At 39.7% G+C, this 16316-nt stretch overlaps 1 protein-coding gene across 1 annotated transcript in view; it reads left to right on the top strand.

The window, feature by feature from the left end:
* Window positions 1-3480: 3480 nt before the first annotated feature.
* The window catches only part of LOC124719049, a 75077-nt gene continuing 62241 nt past the window's right edge, over window positions 3481-16316 (top strand). Inside the window, exons 1-2 of the mRNA XM_047244720.1 lie at window positions 3481-3878; window positions 9378-9460. Coding sequence (XP_047100676.1) covers window positions 3818-3878; window positions 9378-9460 — 144 coding nt within the window. The 5' untranslated portion in view covers window positions 3481-3817. The remainder of the gene's footprint in view (window positions 3879-9377; window positions 9461-16316) is intronic.

The raw sequence follows: 16316 nt of genomic DNA, 5'->3' as shown, positions 1-16316 counted from the left end.
GTTATTCTTGTGAACCTTCAGCTCATATCCCGACACTTTGTTGTTCAAATGAAAACAGTCAGCCTGCCTCAGTCTTGGTGAGGTTAAGCGAAATACCTATGCATTTTATTTACGTCAGCAGTGCGAATGTTTTCAGCATCTTCGAAGTGCTAGTGTTGGGTGGCTAGAGCCATATAATCAGCGTAGCTGAACTTCCTCGACGTAGTTTCAGACAGATCAGAAATGAAGAGGTTCAAAAACATGAAATTAAATGAAATTAGTGTTAACACTGATCCTTGAGGCAATTCGTTACTCAGCTTCCTCTTTTTGCTTATCTGATTACCCTGTATCACATGGAAGTGTCTAGCTCAAAGCGTGTTATTGTTAAATCTCAGCGTAGTTCGGCAGGGAATTACTGTAATCAGTATATGTTTAAGCTCCTCTTTCCACATAGTGTCATAGGCAACTGTTAGGAATATGAAAGCTACTATTGTCGTTTTTTGTATTTGAAAACCTACCTCAATCTGTGCATTTAGGATCAAAATGCAATTCCTTTTTTGTCTGAAACTCGCCTGCTCTTGTGGGATGACTGCAGGATTTGTGGACCTATCTTATTCAAAGGCACCCTTCCAAAGAGATTGTAGTGGCAGCTGAAAAGGGCTATCGAGCAGTATCTTTCCGCATTATCCCGTGGTTTCTTTGAGTTCAATACTGAAATTACGTTAGCAACTTTAAAAGCTTTTGGCAGACGGTCCGATGTCAGTATGCAAGATTAAAATTTGGTCTGTCAATTCTTTGTTTCCTTCCCACACTGAGTCAACAATTCAGGGCGCACCCCATCAAAATCAGGCTCCTTTTAACGTCATTGATAGCTGCTTCTAGTTCTTCAGCGGTGAAGCCCCAAGAGTATTCAGTTTCCTGTGCTACTGATCGTTGTGCATTTGTATATTCCCTTTATACTTTCTGTGTGTGATATCTGTCTCCTGGTGCTCTAAATAGTGATGCAATTCCACTTGATATTTGGTCTGGTGATAATGAATGTGTTACTTTGACTCTCCAAATTCATCAGTAAGCTCCATGCTGGCCTGCTAGATTTCTTAAAACCATTCCAGTAGTTGTCTTAATCCCCGTTTCTTCGTGCTTCCTCCAGTCTCTGTATCAGTTCGTCGGCTACGTCTGCATCGCCACTCTTTATTCATGCTTCAAATAGTTCCTCGGAGTCTTGGAACAACAAATCTATCCTTATTAACAAAACAACCAGCATGGTTTTAGAAAGCAAAAGACAACTACCACAGCTATTTATGAGTATCTCAACAAAACGTTAAAAGCACTGGATAATAAGGAAATCACTACTGGTATCTTTTTAGATTTATCCAAAGCCTTTGATGTAATTGACCATACCATACTCCTTAAGAAGTTAGCAAATAAAGGTATAAGAGGAATTGCAGACAAATGGTTAGAATCTTACCTGTCAAACAGATTTCAAAAAGTTGAAATTAACTTTGGAAAACAGAATACAACCACCCATCAATCTACTGTCCACTCCTCTGACACAATGCCTATTAGAGATGGTGTGCCACAAGGCTCAATCCTGGGACCCATACTGTTTCTGCCATACATTGAAGACATAAGCATGAAGCTTGCTACAGGACATACCACACTATTTGCCGATCACACGAGTATACTAATACAACGGTACTGATACATAGTATCACAACCAAAAAATTAAACCGCTTATGTCGTCACTCAGCAAATGGTTCAACGAGAACAAACTGATTATAAATATACAGAAAACAACGTACATCAACTTCAGACTCTCATCGCAAAAACAAGAAATGCCCAATGTGATTCTAAATAACCAAGAGCTTATGTGTGTGGACTCTGTCAGGTTTCTTGGCATATGGCTTGAAGAAAATCTTAAGTGGGAGACTCACACAAATTATATCTCAAAAAGCTATCAACTGTGTGTTACATTATAAGGATACTCAAATAATCAGTCACAAAATCTGTTCTCATACATGTATATTATGCTTAATTCCACTCTACATTACAGTATGGAATCATATTTTGGGGGAACTCACCTCAAGGTAGATAGATTTTCAAAATGTAACAAAAGGCAATATACATGATATGTAGCCTAAGACATAACGAATCATGCAGACAACATTTCAAAACAAGTGGCATTATGACATTGCCCTCTGCTTACATTTATAACATCGTCTCATTTGTCAAGTCATACCTCTTAAACAATGACTGCACATTAAAATTCAATGGAGATATTCATAACTATGCAACAAGGCATCAATCTGACCTACATATTATTCAGTCCAGAACTACCTGCTACGAAAAAAGTGTTTTAAATGTTGGGATACAAATGTATAATAATTTACCAAATGAAATCAAAGCAACAAAGAACCCAAGAGCCTTCACACATAAGTTAAAAAAATATCTCTTGTATCATTGCTTTTATGCAGTTGATCATTTTTTTTGAAAGGGGTTAACATTTTAAACAATTTTATGATAATGTTCAATTAGGTCTGAAAATTATATACATTGCATGTCTAAGAAATATACTGGATTATTATATACTGTGCATGTCTAGTAAATATACTGGATTATTTTACTATTACATTTGTATTGGCTATTTGTATTTTACTATACAACGTTCGTATTTACTGATTAGTTGAAGACAGCTAACTTCCCCATTACAAAATAATGTAAAATCAATTTATTAAAAAATACTTGCATATATGTTCTCTTGACCTGTCCAATATCATATGTACAACCGTACAATTCCATGATTTGTATTAACTGTTTTGTTTAAGATAGATAATTGCCTTGCTACAAAAATAATATAAAAATCAATTTATAAAAATTACTTGTAAATAGCTCTCTTGACCTGTCCAATATCATATGTACAGCTGTAGAATACTATGATTGCCTGGATCAATAAAAATACAATACAATACAAATCAAATGATTAGATAACTGTATGTAGCCAGATGAATAAATCATATTTCACTCATGTCTATGCATACATAGCAGCACTTTTCTAGCCGATGGCTGATTTCCCCAAAAGATGTTTCCATATATTATAATCGAATGAAAATAGCTAACATAGCATTTTGCATAGGTCTGAGATTTGGTTTGGTATCAATACGTAAAACCAGATATTTTGAAGCATCTACCCTAACTACCTACTGGTCATCCAGTTTTTCTTACATATAAAGATCGTCGTTGAACCACATTGTCATATTCTGATTTCTCAGTTTCTTCGGATATCACTTGAATTAAAAGAGTGCATTTCGTCCATATCAAACATAAAAAGAGTAAAACGGGACTTAGTAAATCACAACTGATACATGGCTCTTGACTTGCCAGTTCTCTCTCTCTGACATACCGTGTATCGAATGCGAACGCGGGAAGTATATTTTGTTGCTGTGCGTGTATGAGTTCTGTGAGACTTGTTTATGTGTTGACAGGTTTGACTGCTCCTGGTATTCTGCTATCGGAACGGTGTTGTATGTGTACAAATTTTAAGGATAATGTAGTGAATGGAACTTTGCGACATTTACGGGTCTTGAGCAGATGTGTTATTCGATGTGTTAAAATAAACACATTAGTTAACACCGCACAATTGGCGTCCAACAGCGAGTCTGTGACAGCTGTTAACACCAAAACCGCGTTTCGTTTTAAATACTCATATTTGTGTTTTGTGAGGCTAATTCAGTCGCCGAATTGAGAAGTACAGATATCTGGAAAACTAGTATTGGCATAAACAAAAAACTTTGGATACTGGTGACATGCACCATCTTAGGATATAGGAAAATACATCCAAATGCTTTGTTTTTCTAATATCACAATACCAATTTCATGTACGATGATCGGAGCAGAAAAAGGTTAGTGTTGCACGTTTGATAAACTACCTTTACAAACATAATTTTTATATTGAAATGTCGTTGTGGTTGCTTTTAATTTCCAGTAACAATTGTGTATGTCGTTTAGTGTGTAATAACTCTGTTAAAACAAGTCAACTGATATTTGCCATTGAAGTGCCAACAGTGACTGAAGAGCTAGGTTTCTTACGTATTAACAATTACGAAGTGAAATTTTGGAAGAAACATTGTGTGCACTCGGTAACATACATTTGTTAATCGCCCAAAGCTCGAACTACCTCCTGTTAGACACAGAGTTCAGCGTTCTTCGGAATGAAAAGTGGTCTTGTAGGTCTATAATGAATCCACAGGCCCGCATTTCTTTCGCCAACTCATATAGAAGGGAATCGATTGATCGTTATAGCTAATAGAGTTAATAGTAAACTGTCATTACCATTACATTTCAGCATTACATCTATGCCACGAAAACTTATAATAATAATATCATTTATCATCATCGTTATTCGATTTACTCATTGTGATTGGCGTAACATCAATTCCCGAACTTCGAATAGATGTCTTCAACGTTTTTTAATGCAATGAAGCACATTTATTGCCTATAAATAACCTCACTATCTTAAGGGCATTAAAGTACTATGCATCAAATACACAATATAATGCACATAATTATACAAAACTTCAATGGATTGATTGGCGACATTACAAGTTTATAATATAATTAATAATTACTTTTATAGTGTAGAAGGGGATAGCAGCTAACCAGCCATAGTGTTTGTTTGCTTGTTCAGAAATATCTTTTATTCATTACCTATTTGTTTCTTGAACATTTAATACAGTGGTATAGGATGTGGCAAATACATTTAAGATATATTTACACAGTTATCCAACATGTATGAAGTTGGTTTATATCAGGCAACAGTGGAGCAGAAAGTTATGGCCTTTCAAACGGGACCATCCTAGCATTCGCTTAATAGACTCAGGGGAAACCAGTCAGGATGGCCATACCAGGGTTAAACTTCAGTCCTCAATAGTACCATGACATGGTACCACCTCACATGTTATTTGCTGTACAAACAAACAATAAATAATGCAATAATATATCTAGAATCTACGGTTAGCTCAATCCATATGCAAGAACTATAAACAATAACCTACTTGAATGTGAAAACTTGTATAGGTTCTGAAAGCTTATTTAATAATTAGTGCCCTGTTATTTCATAGCTGTTAATTGACTTTGGCAATATGTAGTACAATGTGTAGTTGGGTCGACAGAAGCGCCCGATCCCACGCGTCGGCTTTGACCCGTGACGTAAGGGTGTTGTCGTGTGTGACGTCATGACGGCGCGGAGTTTGGTTTGAGTGTGGCTGTCTCCAGTTCTGTTTTTATCTTATTTTATTTACTTTTCTGATCTGTTCGTTCTATCCCGTGAGATTTTTTAAAAAAAAAGACAAAAAACACTAATCAGCTACTTAAGCATCTTTATCTTCTATGGGTTGCAGGGGTTACGACCCCTGGGGGGACTAGTGTAGCAGGGGATACAACCCGTCGGCTTTGGACAATGACGTCACAAGTCGCCAAACGAGAAGCGATTCTTCTTAGTGTTATAGCTCCCTTCAGTAGCTGATAAGTGTTTTTTGGCTTTAAAAAAAAAAATCTCACGAAATAGAATAAACAGATCCACTTTATTAAGCAATCAGTAAAAAAACGAAACTGAAACATAGCAGCAAAAGCGAAAATGGTAAACTGCTCTCTGGCGACTTGTGACGTCATTGTCCAAAGCCGACGGGTTGTATCCCCTGCTACCCTAGACCCCCCCTGGGGAGGTGGGTGGGTATTCATGCATGGCTGTCTTCACTTACACATTGTAGCTACGCAAGGCGTCTAAATTTGTTTATATTTAGTTTGCCCCCCACCCAAAACACCCCATTTCGTGCGCTTCTCATTAGGCTTCTAGTGGAAAGAGTGTGTGTTTGTTTTTGTTTCCGCCATATTTGTGACGTCATGGGTCAAAGCAGACGGGCGGGATCGGACGCTTCCGTATTTCCGTATAGTTAAGGGTCAGGCCACGATATTGTATGCCACAAGTACTGAAATTCAAAAATCTTTTAATCACCATAAAACTTTGTGCTATATCGTTCAGAAAACTGTGTAGTTTCATATGCCATAGTCATTTTCCTTTTTAAAAAATTATGTGATTTTTTTCTCACACATTTAGAAAAAATAAAATATTTTCTGTATTGGAAGGACATTTCATTTTTATTATTTGTATCACACACATTGTTGATCCTGTGACAAAATCTATGTGGGCAGTTAAGTTAGCCTAACAGGAATACATTGTTATTAAAAGAAGGAATTTGGTATGTTTATCAAAGACATAAAATTTCCCCCAAAATTCTAAATATCCTTCCGTAGCAAATTGTTGACATAATTTCAGTATAAAATATAATGAACAGTTAATATAAAATTTTCTTTTCCATAACTTTCAAATATAAGAGTATTATGATGTCTTCAGTAGCATAAATCCACATGAAACACGACTATTTAATAGATGTTTATTTTGTAAAACTTGTTACGGAAGGACATTTGTTATACATGTCTATAGCCTGATTACTTCAAAAGCCTGAGTGAAGAATGCAGGGGTCGACAGAAGCGTCCGATCCCACGCGTCGGCTTTGACCCGTGACGTAAGGGTGTTGTCGTGTGTGACGTCATGATGGCACGGAGTTTGGTTTGAGTGTGGCTGTCTCCAGTTCTGTTTTATCTTATTTTATTTACTTTTCTGATCTGTTCGTTCTATCTCGTGAGATTTTTTTTAATTTAAAAACACTTATTACTTATTTTAATTATCTGTTTCCTCGAATTTCTGTTTTAGTTTATTATATTTATCTTTCCGATCTGTTCGTTCTATCCCGTGAGATTTTTTTTTTAAAAGACAAAAAACACTAATCAGCTACTGAAGCATCTTTATCTTCTATGGGTTGCAGGGGTTACGACCCATGGGGAGGTGGGTGGGTATTCATGCATGGCTGTCTTCACTTACCCGTTGTAGCTATGCAAGGCGTCTAAATTTGTTTATATTTAGTTTGCCCCCCACCCAAAACACCTCATTTCCCGCGCTTGTCCTGTTAGTGTCATTAGGCTTCTTGTGGAAAGTGTGTGTGTTTGTTTTTGTTTCCGCCATATTTGTGACATCATGGGTCAAAGCAGACGGGCGGGATCGGACGCTTCCATATTTCCGAATGCAGGCTATAATTTCATGTGCTATATAAGCAAGTGTATCAAATATTTACATGCTGACGGATCTTGTTAACATTGTTAGTATTTATCTGACAACTTCCAAATATTTTTATAATTATTAACAGTGAAGAAATATCGTAGCCTTCTCTGCGGAGGCTAGGTGACATTATTATGTGCAACACTTTTAAAAACATGTAAAAAGAATTTCTGTTTTTTGACTTTGTAATTTTTAATTTATACTCTAAACAAACATGGCATATGTTCGTCGTTGTGACCATTCGTGCAGCCAGACGGTGTGTCATTTGTCGTGCCTGTGTAGAACGCAGCATAGTGGTTGCAGCTTAGCTTGTAGATCACGTGACTGCTAACACACGCAGACCTGCCATTGGTGGAACAAATGATGCTTGTGACCAGTCTGGAGTAGGTGCAGTTGGAGGACACACGGGGGCAGGTCTATTAGAGGGATACGAGGCTAGGGGTCGGGAGCAGGTGTCGTGTAGAGACAGACGAGGATACCGTGTAGGCCGGGTGGGTGGCGGAATACCACTGTGGGAGTGGTGGGAAGGATAGCGGGTAGAATATTCCTCATTTTGGGGCTCGACAAGATTTAGTCAAAACCCTGGTGAGGAGTGTGATTAGGTTACTCTAATCCTGGTGTTTAGTTATGGGGCGAGTGCTCTTGATGTAGTAGGTCGCCGGAGAGACGAGGCACGGGAGATCTGTTTCTGTAAAAGGTTGGGAGGGTAGTTAGTCTGTGAAGGCCTCAGTGAGACATGTGATATATTTCGAGTGAGACTGCTCGTAGGTTAGGAGGTCAGTTGAACATCGGGAAAGGTAGTGTTCAGTTGCAGCCAAGCCACTGGCATTAGGGATGTTAGTGTAGAGGGAAGTGACATTGAAAGTGATGATCAGGATCCTGTGTGGTAAAGAAACAGGAATTGTGGAGAGTCTGTGGTGGAAATGATCGGTGTGTTTTATGTAGGTGTGTAGGTTGTGGGTAAAAGGTTGAAGGTGTCACGAGAGCAGAGGTTCTTTGTGGTGGGCACAGAAACCGGCCACAATGGGTTTTGGGTTTATGGACTTTAGGAGGTGTGTAGAAGGTAGGAGAGTGGGTACAGAGAGATGTGGGGGGGGGGGGGGAGAGAGAGAGAGAGAGAGAGAGAGAGAGAGAGAGAGAGAGAGAGAGAGAGAGGGGGGGGGGGGGCGGGGAGGGGGGGGGGATCTCTGGGGAGAGATTCTGGGATAGGCTTAAGGGTCTGAGGACTGATTTAAGACTCTGTTGGATTTTTGGAATGGGGTCACTGTGGCAGGGTTTGTTGGTGGACGAATCTGACAGCTGGTGTAGTCCTTGCGGTTCAAAACCGCAGTGGTGGAGCCTTTGTCAGCAGGTGGGGCTGTAAGGATGGGATCAGACTTTGGGTGGATGATTGCGGTTGTGTCTGCAGATGTAAGGTTGGCTTCCACGTCGAGAGACTCGGGGGAATGACGGTGAGGCGAGGTTCGAGGTTAAGAAATTGTGATGTTGACAGGGGTGATTTGAGAGTAGTGGGGGATGTAGGAGTGAACTGAGTCGGGGGCAGTGTTCGGCACTGGCTTCGAGTCGAGTTTGGTCAGTAGGGTGGTGGCTGTAGGTACCTGGAGGAGGAGGGAAGTTCGGCACGACTGAATTTGGGACTGGGGCAAAACGTAATGCCTTTGGAAAGGTCCGATACTTCTGTGGGAGTAAAGCTTTAGGAGGAAAGTTTCACGACCCTGAGGTCTTTTTAGTAGTTAACTGTGTCATTTTTGTCCAAGAGCCTAGTAACCTGCCAGGTTTTTTGCAATCAGGAAGGAGGCATTTGGTTATGGGACTAACCGTTATATGTGGAGTTATAAAACTCGATGTGTTACCCTTCCAGACATGCACCTTGAATTATTAAGTGTTTACTGTAATGATTAAAAGAGGAAGTAGCTGGCAAATAATCTTAAGATTTATATGTTTTGTGATACTGGAGACCCATGGGTAGGAGTGTGGAATACCTGCCTTGTAATATGCAAAGGTAACCACTCACTATATAATAGATGGGACTTTGAACACCAGGCTGACAAGGGTGAAGTCAATTTGTTCAGATTCAGGTTTTTGCTAATAAAATGTTTTTGTAATTATCTCGAGCGTGTGCTCGGAATTGAAGTCCCTTGCCGTTATTTTAATGAAGAAAGTGCATTAAATTGTGCTTTTCATGTAGCCGTTGCAACGAATAATAATTGAATTGTATATCTTGCAGTGGCCGTGACATGTGGTGTCGAGAGAAAGAGGCCATTCGTGTCCTGCATCAGACTGAATGGAGTCCCCATTCTTCCACCACTAGTAAGTAGCTCTTTCCTTGATAATTTGTTAATTCTTTATTATGGTGTTTCAGTTTGATGCTGTATTACAGGGTTGCCACAATTTCTGGAAATTGGGGAATTTCAAACATGTCGGGGAGGGGGGCGTAGAAAAATCTCATTTTTGTCGCAGTAGATGAAACGGTTTGTTTACTGGGATGCCGTGCAGCTGAGTACGTGCGCTGCTTCCCTGCTCCCACATTCTTACTGCTGCTCCCCTTTTCTACCCCTCCCCTCAGCTTGCAGTCAGTGCTGCCAGCGAGTCTTGCCGCCAGCCTAGCAGCTGCCGACGAGAGGCAGGGAGACGTGAGGAGTGGTCTGTTTGGATCCGATACTCAGAGACTGCTGACACAGCGGCCGGAGATAGCAGCCGTGTGTGCGTGAGTTGCCTCTGAGTGATTGCGTGAATGTATATGTGCTCTCATTTTCTGACAAAGCCTATGGCTGAAAATTTAGTTGTGAGAGTGTGATTGTCTTTCCTATGTGCCTGTCTGCGGCTCAGCAATCATCTTTACAGGGATTTGCCACCGATTCTCAGGGTATTCGAGCAAGTTATCTGCAGTGCGGATCGATCACCCTGGTCTCATTTCATCAACACGGTGTTTGTGACATGTAAATAAATGGTTCAAATGGCTCTGAGCACTATGCGACTTAACTTCTGAAGTCATCAGTCGCCTAGAACTTAGAACTAATTAAACCTAACTAACCTAAGGACATCACACACATCCATGCCCGAGGCAGGATTCTAACCTGCGACCGTAGCGGTCACGCGGTTCCAGATTGAAGCGCCTTTAACCGCACGGCCACACCGGCCGGCTGACATGTAAATAACTTTCCACATGAGTGGACTTGGAAAAGATAGGCTAAAACCGCAGGCCATTTTTGTGGGTGTATCCAATGGATCAAGCCTGCAGAACTGAAGCCCACAGCTTGTCACTAATGTGCAGATCCTGCCTGCTGTATCTAGTTTCACCGATTGGCCCGCAGGCTGGGTCTGTTTGTGTGTGACTTAATGTAGCGGATTTTTATGGTTTTTCCATGGACCTAGGACTGCAGTGCTTGTCGGCAGGCTGTTGGGGATATCTGAACAAACATTTTCCAGCGTGCATAGTGGCGTACAAGATATGATGTGCAGAGTGCATTAGACTCTGTGGAATATACATGTTCCGTGTTTGTTGATGGGGCAACGTAATATAATTTGGTAGTCAAATGTATTAACATGTGTTCTGTGAATAAAGCATAAGTTTATTTTGTCCCTTAAATAGTAGTTACCTGTCATTTAGCTGGGTTAATCAGCATGAACTACATCAGGTTATGGGCCCAGGTACTGGATTAAAGCGAAATAATAAGCTTTGAGGTGACATGTGTTTGTGCAAAAGGTGCGCGGAAGTTCGGTTAAACTTGGATTGTGTAAGCTATACGAAGAAGAAAATAACTGTAAAATGAATACAAGTCAGATACCGCAAATAGAGCAGCTTGTTGGGCACGAAAATTACACGACCTAGAAATTTGCCGTTGAGGCGTATTTGCACTTGGGTGACTAATGGGACGTTGTAAATGGTAAATTGGCACCTACGGAATCAAGTTTTGCAACTAAGGATTGGAAGGCGAAATCAAAACTAATCCTTTTGATTGATCCAGTGAATTATGTTCGCATAGAAAAGGCTACGTCACCAAAGGAGGTATGGGACAAACTGAAAAATGCATTTGAAGATGGTGGTTTAACCAGAAAAGTGGGATTACTTCGTGAGCTGATAACCACAAGATTGATTAAGTGTAAAAGCGTGGATGAATGTGTGAATAAAATAATTTCAATCTCTAATCATCTGAGGAATGTTGGTTTTGAAATTGCGGATGAATGGATTGGAACTATATTGTTAGCTGGACTACCAGAGAAATATTTGCCAATGATTATGGGTTTGGAAAGTTCCGGAACATCAATTACAGCGGATAGTGTTAAAGTATGATGTTCAGTCAAGGATTGACATTGGAATTTCCACAGTTGACAGATCTAAATTAAGGTGTGAACCTGCAGGATAAGTGGATCTTAATTTGCTTGTGAATGGGGAAAAGGAAATCGTTGCTGCTCATGATGTACATTGTGTAAAGAATATTGCAACTAATTTGTTGTCAGTAAGCGAAATGGTAAAGAAGGGTAATAAAGTTATCTTCGATGTAGAGGGAGCCAAAGTGATAGACTCTTGTGGTGATATTGTAGCTACTGCAACTAACGTAAGAGGTATTTGCAAAGTGAATACAGTTCAAAATACTGCTGAAACAGGAAGTCACTCTGTTTATGCTGCAAAAAGTTTCTTGTGGCATAGGAGACTTGGACATTTGACTAGGAAAAGTATGACTTTACTGAAGAATATAGCAACTGGGATGGAAAATTATGGAATGAATAATGTTCAATGTGAGGTATGTTTGCAAGGGAAGCAGGCTAGATTGCCATTTAAATAGAGTCATAGCAGATCTACCGAAGTCTTGCAACTCATACATTCAGATCTCTGTGGACCTATGGAGAATGAATCCTTAGGAGGTAGCTTCTATTTCCTGACATTCATAGTTGATTTTTCTAGATACATGCTTGTTTATTTTATAAGTAGTGAGGACCAAGTAAATGATGTATTTTTTATTTATTGCAAAATGGTCGAAAGACAGACTGGGAAGAAAATTAAAATTATTAGATCAGACAATGGATCAGAATATGTAAACAGACGGTTTAAGAAACAGTTGAATGGAATGGGTGTTAGGCATCAGACTACAATTGGCTACAGTCCTCCTCAGAGTGGAATTGTAGAACGAGCCAACAGAACCACTGTAGAAAAGGCAGGAAGTATGTTAAGCGATGCTGAGTTACGTAAGTGTTTTTGGGCAGAGACTCTGTCAACAGCAGTGTATTTAATTAACAGATCACCTACCAAAGCTGTGAGACACAAGACACCTTATGAAGTATGGACTGGGAAGAAACCAGATCTAAAGCACTTAAATCTTTGGATGTGAAGCCATGGTTCAGATTCCAAAACCATTAAGAGGAAAGTGGGGTGCAAAATCTCAAAAATATATTTTTGTCGGCTACTGTCAGGATTCAAAAGGCTACAGATTTTATAATCCTGTGAATAAGAAGATAATAAGTATTAGAGATGTAGTATTTTTGGAGGATTATAGACCTAAAATAAAGGAAAGTAGTCAAAGTTATACAGTAATGCAACCAAGCATAATGTGTGATAGTGCTGAAACAGAGATGGAAACTGAAACAGAGGAAGACAAGAATAAAGAGGAAGCTGATGCGCTACCCGAGAATCAAATTGAACAAGAAGATTCAACAGAGGAAGTCAGTTTAAGGCAGTATTCACGTATAGCAAAACCAAAAGCATATCCAGATTATGAAATGTAATGCTGCCCAAACAATCAACAATGAACCAATCACAGTTGATGAAGCTTTAGCAAGTTCAAATGCTCAAGATTGGAAAAAGGCTATTGAAAAGGAGCTGCAATCTATTGTGGATAATGATACATATGAATGGGTTGACATGCCTGAAAGTAAAAAGTCACTAAGAACAAGATGGGTGTTTAGTATTAAAAAACCTGAGAGTGCAATACCAAAATTCAAAGCCAGACTGGTAGTTAAAGGATATTCCCAGAAAGAAGGAATAGATTACAATGAAACTTACTCGCCAGTGGTGAAGTATTCATCATTAAAATACCTTTTACCTCTGGCAGTAAAGGAAGACTTATTAATTCATCAAATGGATGTGAAAACAGCCTACCTGAATGGAAGACTGAAAGAGGAAATATATGTGATTCTGCCTGATGAAGTTAAGTGACCTTATTAAGTTGTTGTTGTTGTGGTCTTCAGTCCTGAGACTGGTTTGATGCAGCTCTCCATGCTACTCTATCCTGTGCAAGCCTTTTCATCTCCCAGTACCTACTGCAACCTACATCCTTCTTAATCTGCTTAGTGTATTCATCTCTTGGTCTCCCTCTACGATTTTTACCATCCACGCTGCCCTCCAGTACTAAATTGGTGATCCCTTGATGCCTCAGAACATGTCCTACCAACCGATCCCTTCTTCTGGTCAAGTTGTGCCACAAACTTCTCTTCTCCCCAATCCTATTCAATACTTCCTCATTAGATATGTGATCTACCCATCTAATCTTCAGCATTCTTCTGTAGCACCACATTTCGAAAGCTTCTATCTCTTCTTGTCCAAACTATTTATCGTCCATGTTTCACTTCCATACATGGCTACACTCCATACGAATACTTTCAGAAATGACTTCCTGACACTTAAATCAATACTGGATGTTAACAAATTTCTCTTCTTCAGAAACGCTTTCCTTGCCATTGCCAGCCTACATTTTATATCCTCTCTACTTCGACCATCATCAGTTATTTTGCTCCCCAGATAGCAAAACTCCTTTACTACTTTAAGTGCCTCATTTCCTAATCTAATTCCCTCAGCATCACCCGACTTAGACTACATTCCATTATCCTTGTTTTGCTTTTGTTGATGTTCATCTTATATCCTCCTTTCAAGACACTGTCCATTCCATTCAACTGCTCTTCCAAGTCCTTTGCTGTCTCTGACAGAATTACAATGTCATCAGCGAACCTCAAAGTTTTTATTTCTTCACCATGAATTTTAATACCTACTCCAAATTTTTCTTTTGTTTCCTTTACTGCTTGCTCAATATACAGATTGAACGACATCGGGGATAGGCTACAACCCTATCTCACTCCCTTCCCAACCACTGCTTCCCTTTCATGCCCCTCGACTCTTATAACTGCCATCTGGTTTCTGTACAAATTGTAAATAGACTTTCGCTCCCTGTATTTTACCCCTGCCACCTTTAGAATTTGAAAGAGAGTATTCCAGTCAACATTGTCAAAAGCTTTCTCTAAGTCTACAAATGCTAGAAACGTAGGTTTGCCTTTCCTTAATCTTTCTTCTAAGATAAGTCGTAAGGTCAGTATTGCCTCACGTGTTCCAGTGTTTCTACAGAATCCAAACTGATCTTCCCCGAGGTTGGCTTGTACTAGTTTTTCCATTCGTCTGTAATTAATTCGTGTTAGTATTTTGCAGCTGTGACTTATTAAACTGATAGTTCGGTAATTTTCACATCTGTCAACACCTGCTTTCTTTGGGATTGGAATTAAAATATTCTTCTTGAAGTCTGAGGGTATTTCGCCTGTTTCATACATCTTGCTCACCAGATGGTAGAGTTTTGTCAGGACTGGCTCTCCCACGGCCGTCAGTAGTTCCAATGGAATATTGTCTACTCCGGGGGCCTTGTTTCGACTCAGGTCTTGCAGTGCTCTGTCACTCTTCACGCAGTATCATATCTCCCATTTCATCTTCATCTACATCCTCTTCCATTTCCATAATATTGTCCTCAAGTACATCGCCCTAGTATAGACCCTCTATATACTCCTTCCACCTTTCTGCTTTCCCTTCTTTGCTTAGAACTGGGTTTCCATCTGAGCTCTTGATATTCATACAAGTTGTTCTCTTATCTCCAAACATCTCTTTAATTTTCCTGTAGGCGGTATCTATCTTACCCCTAGTGAGATAGGCCTCTACATCCTTACATTTGTCCTCTAGCCATCCCTGCTTAGCCATTTTGCACTTCCTGTCGATCTCATTTTTGAGACGTTTGTATTCCTTTTTGCCTGTTTCACTTACTGCATTTTTATATTTTCTCCTTTCATCAATTAAATTCAATATTTCTTCTGTTACCCAAGGATTTCTACTAGCCCTCGTCTTTTTACCTACTTGATCCTCTGCTGCCTTCACTACTTCATCCCTCAAAGCTACCCATTCTTCTTCTACTGTATTTCTTTCCCCCATTCCTGTCAATTGCTCCCTTATGCTCACCCTGAATCTCTGTACAACCTCTGGTTCTTTCAGTGTATCCAGGTCTCATCTCCTTAAATTCCCACCTTTCTGCAGTTTCTTCAGTTTTAATCTACAGGTCATAACCAATAGATTGTGGTCAGAGTCCACATCTGCCCCTGGAAATGTCTTACAATTTAAAACCTGGTTCCTAAATCTCTGTCTTACCATTATATAATCTATCTGATACCTTTTAGTATCTCCAGGGTTCTTCCATGTATACAACCTTCTTTCATGAGTCTTAAACCAAGTGTTAGTTATGGTTATGTTGTGCTCTGTGCAAAATTCTACCAGGCGGCTTCCTCTTTCATTTTTTAGCCCCAATCCATATTCACCTACTATGTTTCCTTCTCTCCCTCTTCCTACTGTTGAATTCCAGTCACCCATGACTATTAAATTTTCGTCTCCCTTCACAATCTGAATAATTTCTTTTATTTCATCATACATTTCTTCAATTTCTTCGTCATCTGCAGAGCTAGTTGGTATATAAACTTGTACTACTGTAGTAGGCATGGGCTTCGTGTCTATCTTTGCCACTATAATACGTTCACTGTGCTGTTTGTAGTAGCTTACTCGCACTCCTATTTTTTAATTCATTATTAAACCTACTCCTGCATTACCCCTAGTTGATTTTGTATTTATAACCCTGTATTCACCTGACCAAAAGTCTTGTTCCTCCTGCCACCGAACTTCACTAGTTCCCACTATATCTAACTTTAACCTATCCATTTCCCTTTTTAAATTTTCTAACCTACCTGCCCGATTAAGGGATCTGACATTCCACGCTCCGATCCGTAGAATGCCAGTTATCTTTCTCCTGATAACGACGTTCTCTTGAGTAGTCCCCGCCCGGAGATCCGAATGGGGGACTATTTTACCTCCGGAATATTTTACCCAAGAGTGCTGTTTACCACCAACAGAACCTGAGTCTACTGTAACTAA

This window comes from Schistocerca piceifrons, chromosome 10, assembly GCF_021461385.2.
Source record: "Schistocerca piceifrons isolate TAMUIC-IGC-003096 chromosome 10, iqSchPice1.1, whole genome shotgun sequence".
Taxonomy (NCBI): domain Eukaryota; kingdom Metazoa; phylum Arthropoda; class Insecta; order Orthoptera; family Acrididae; genus Schistocerca; species Schistocerca piceifrons.
This window is presented reverse-complemented; position numbering and strand designations above follow the sequence as displayed.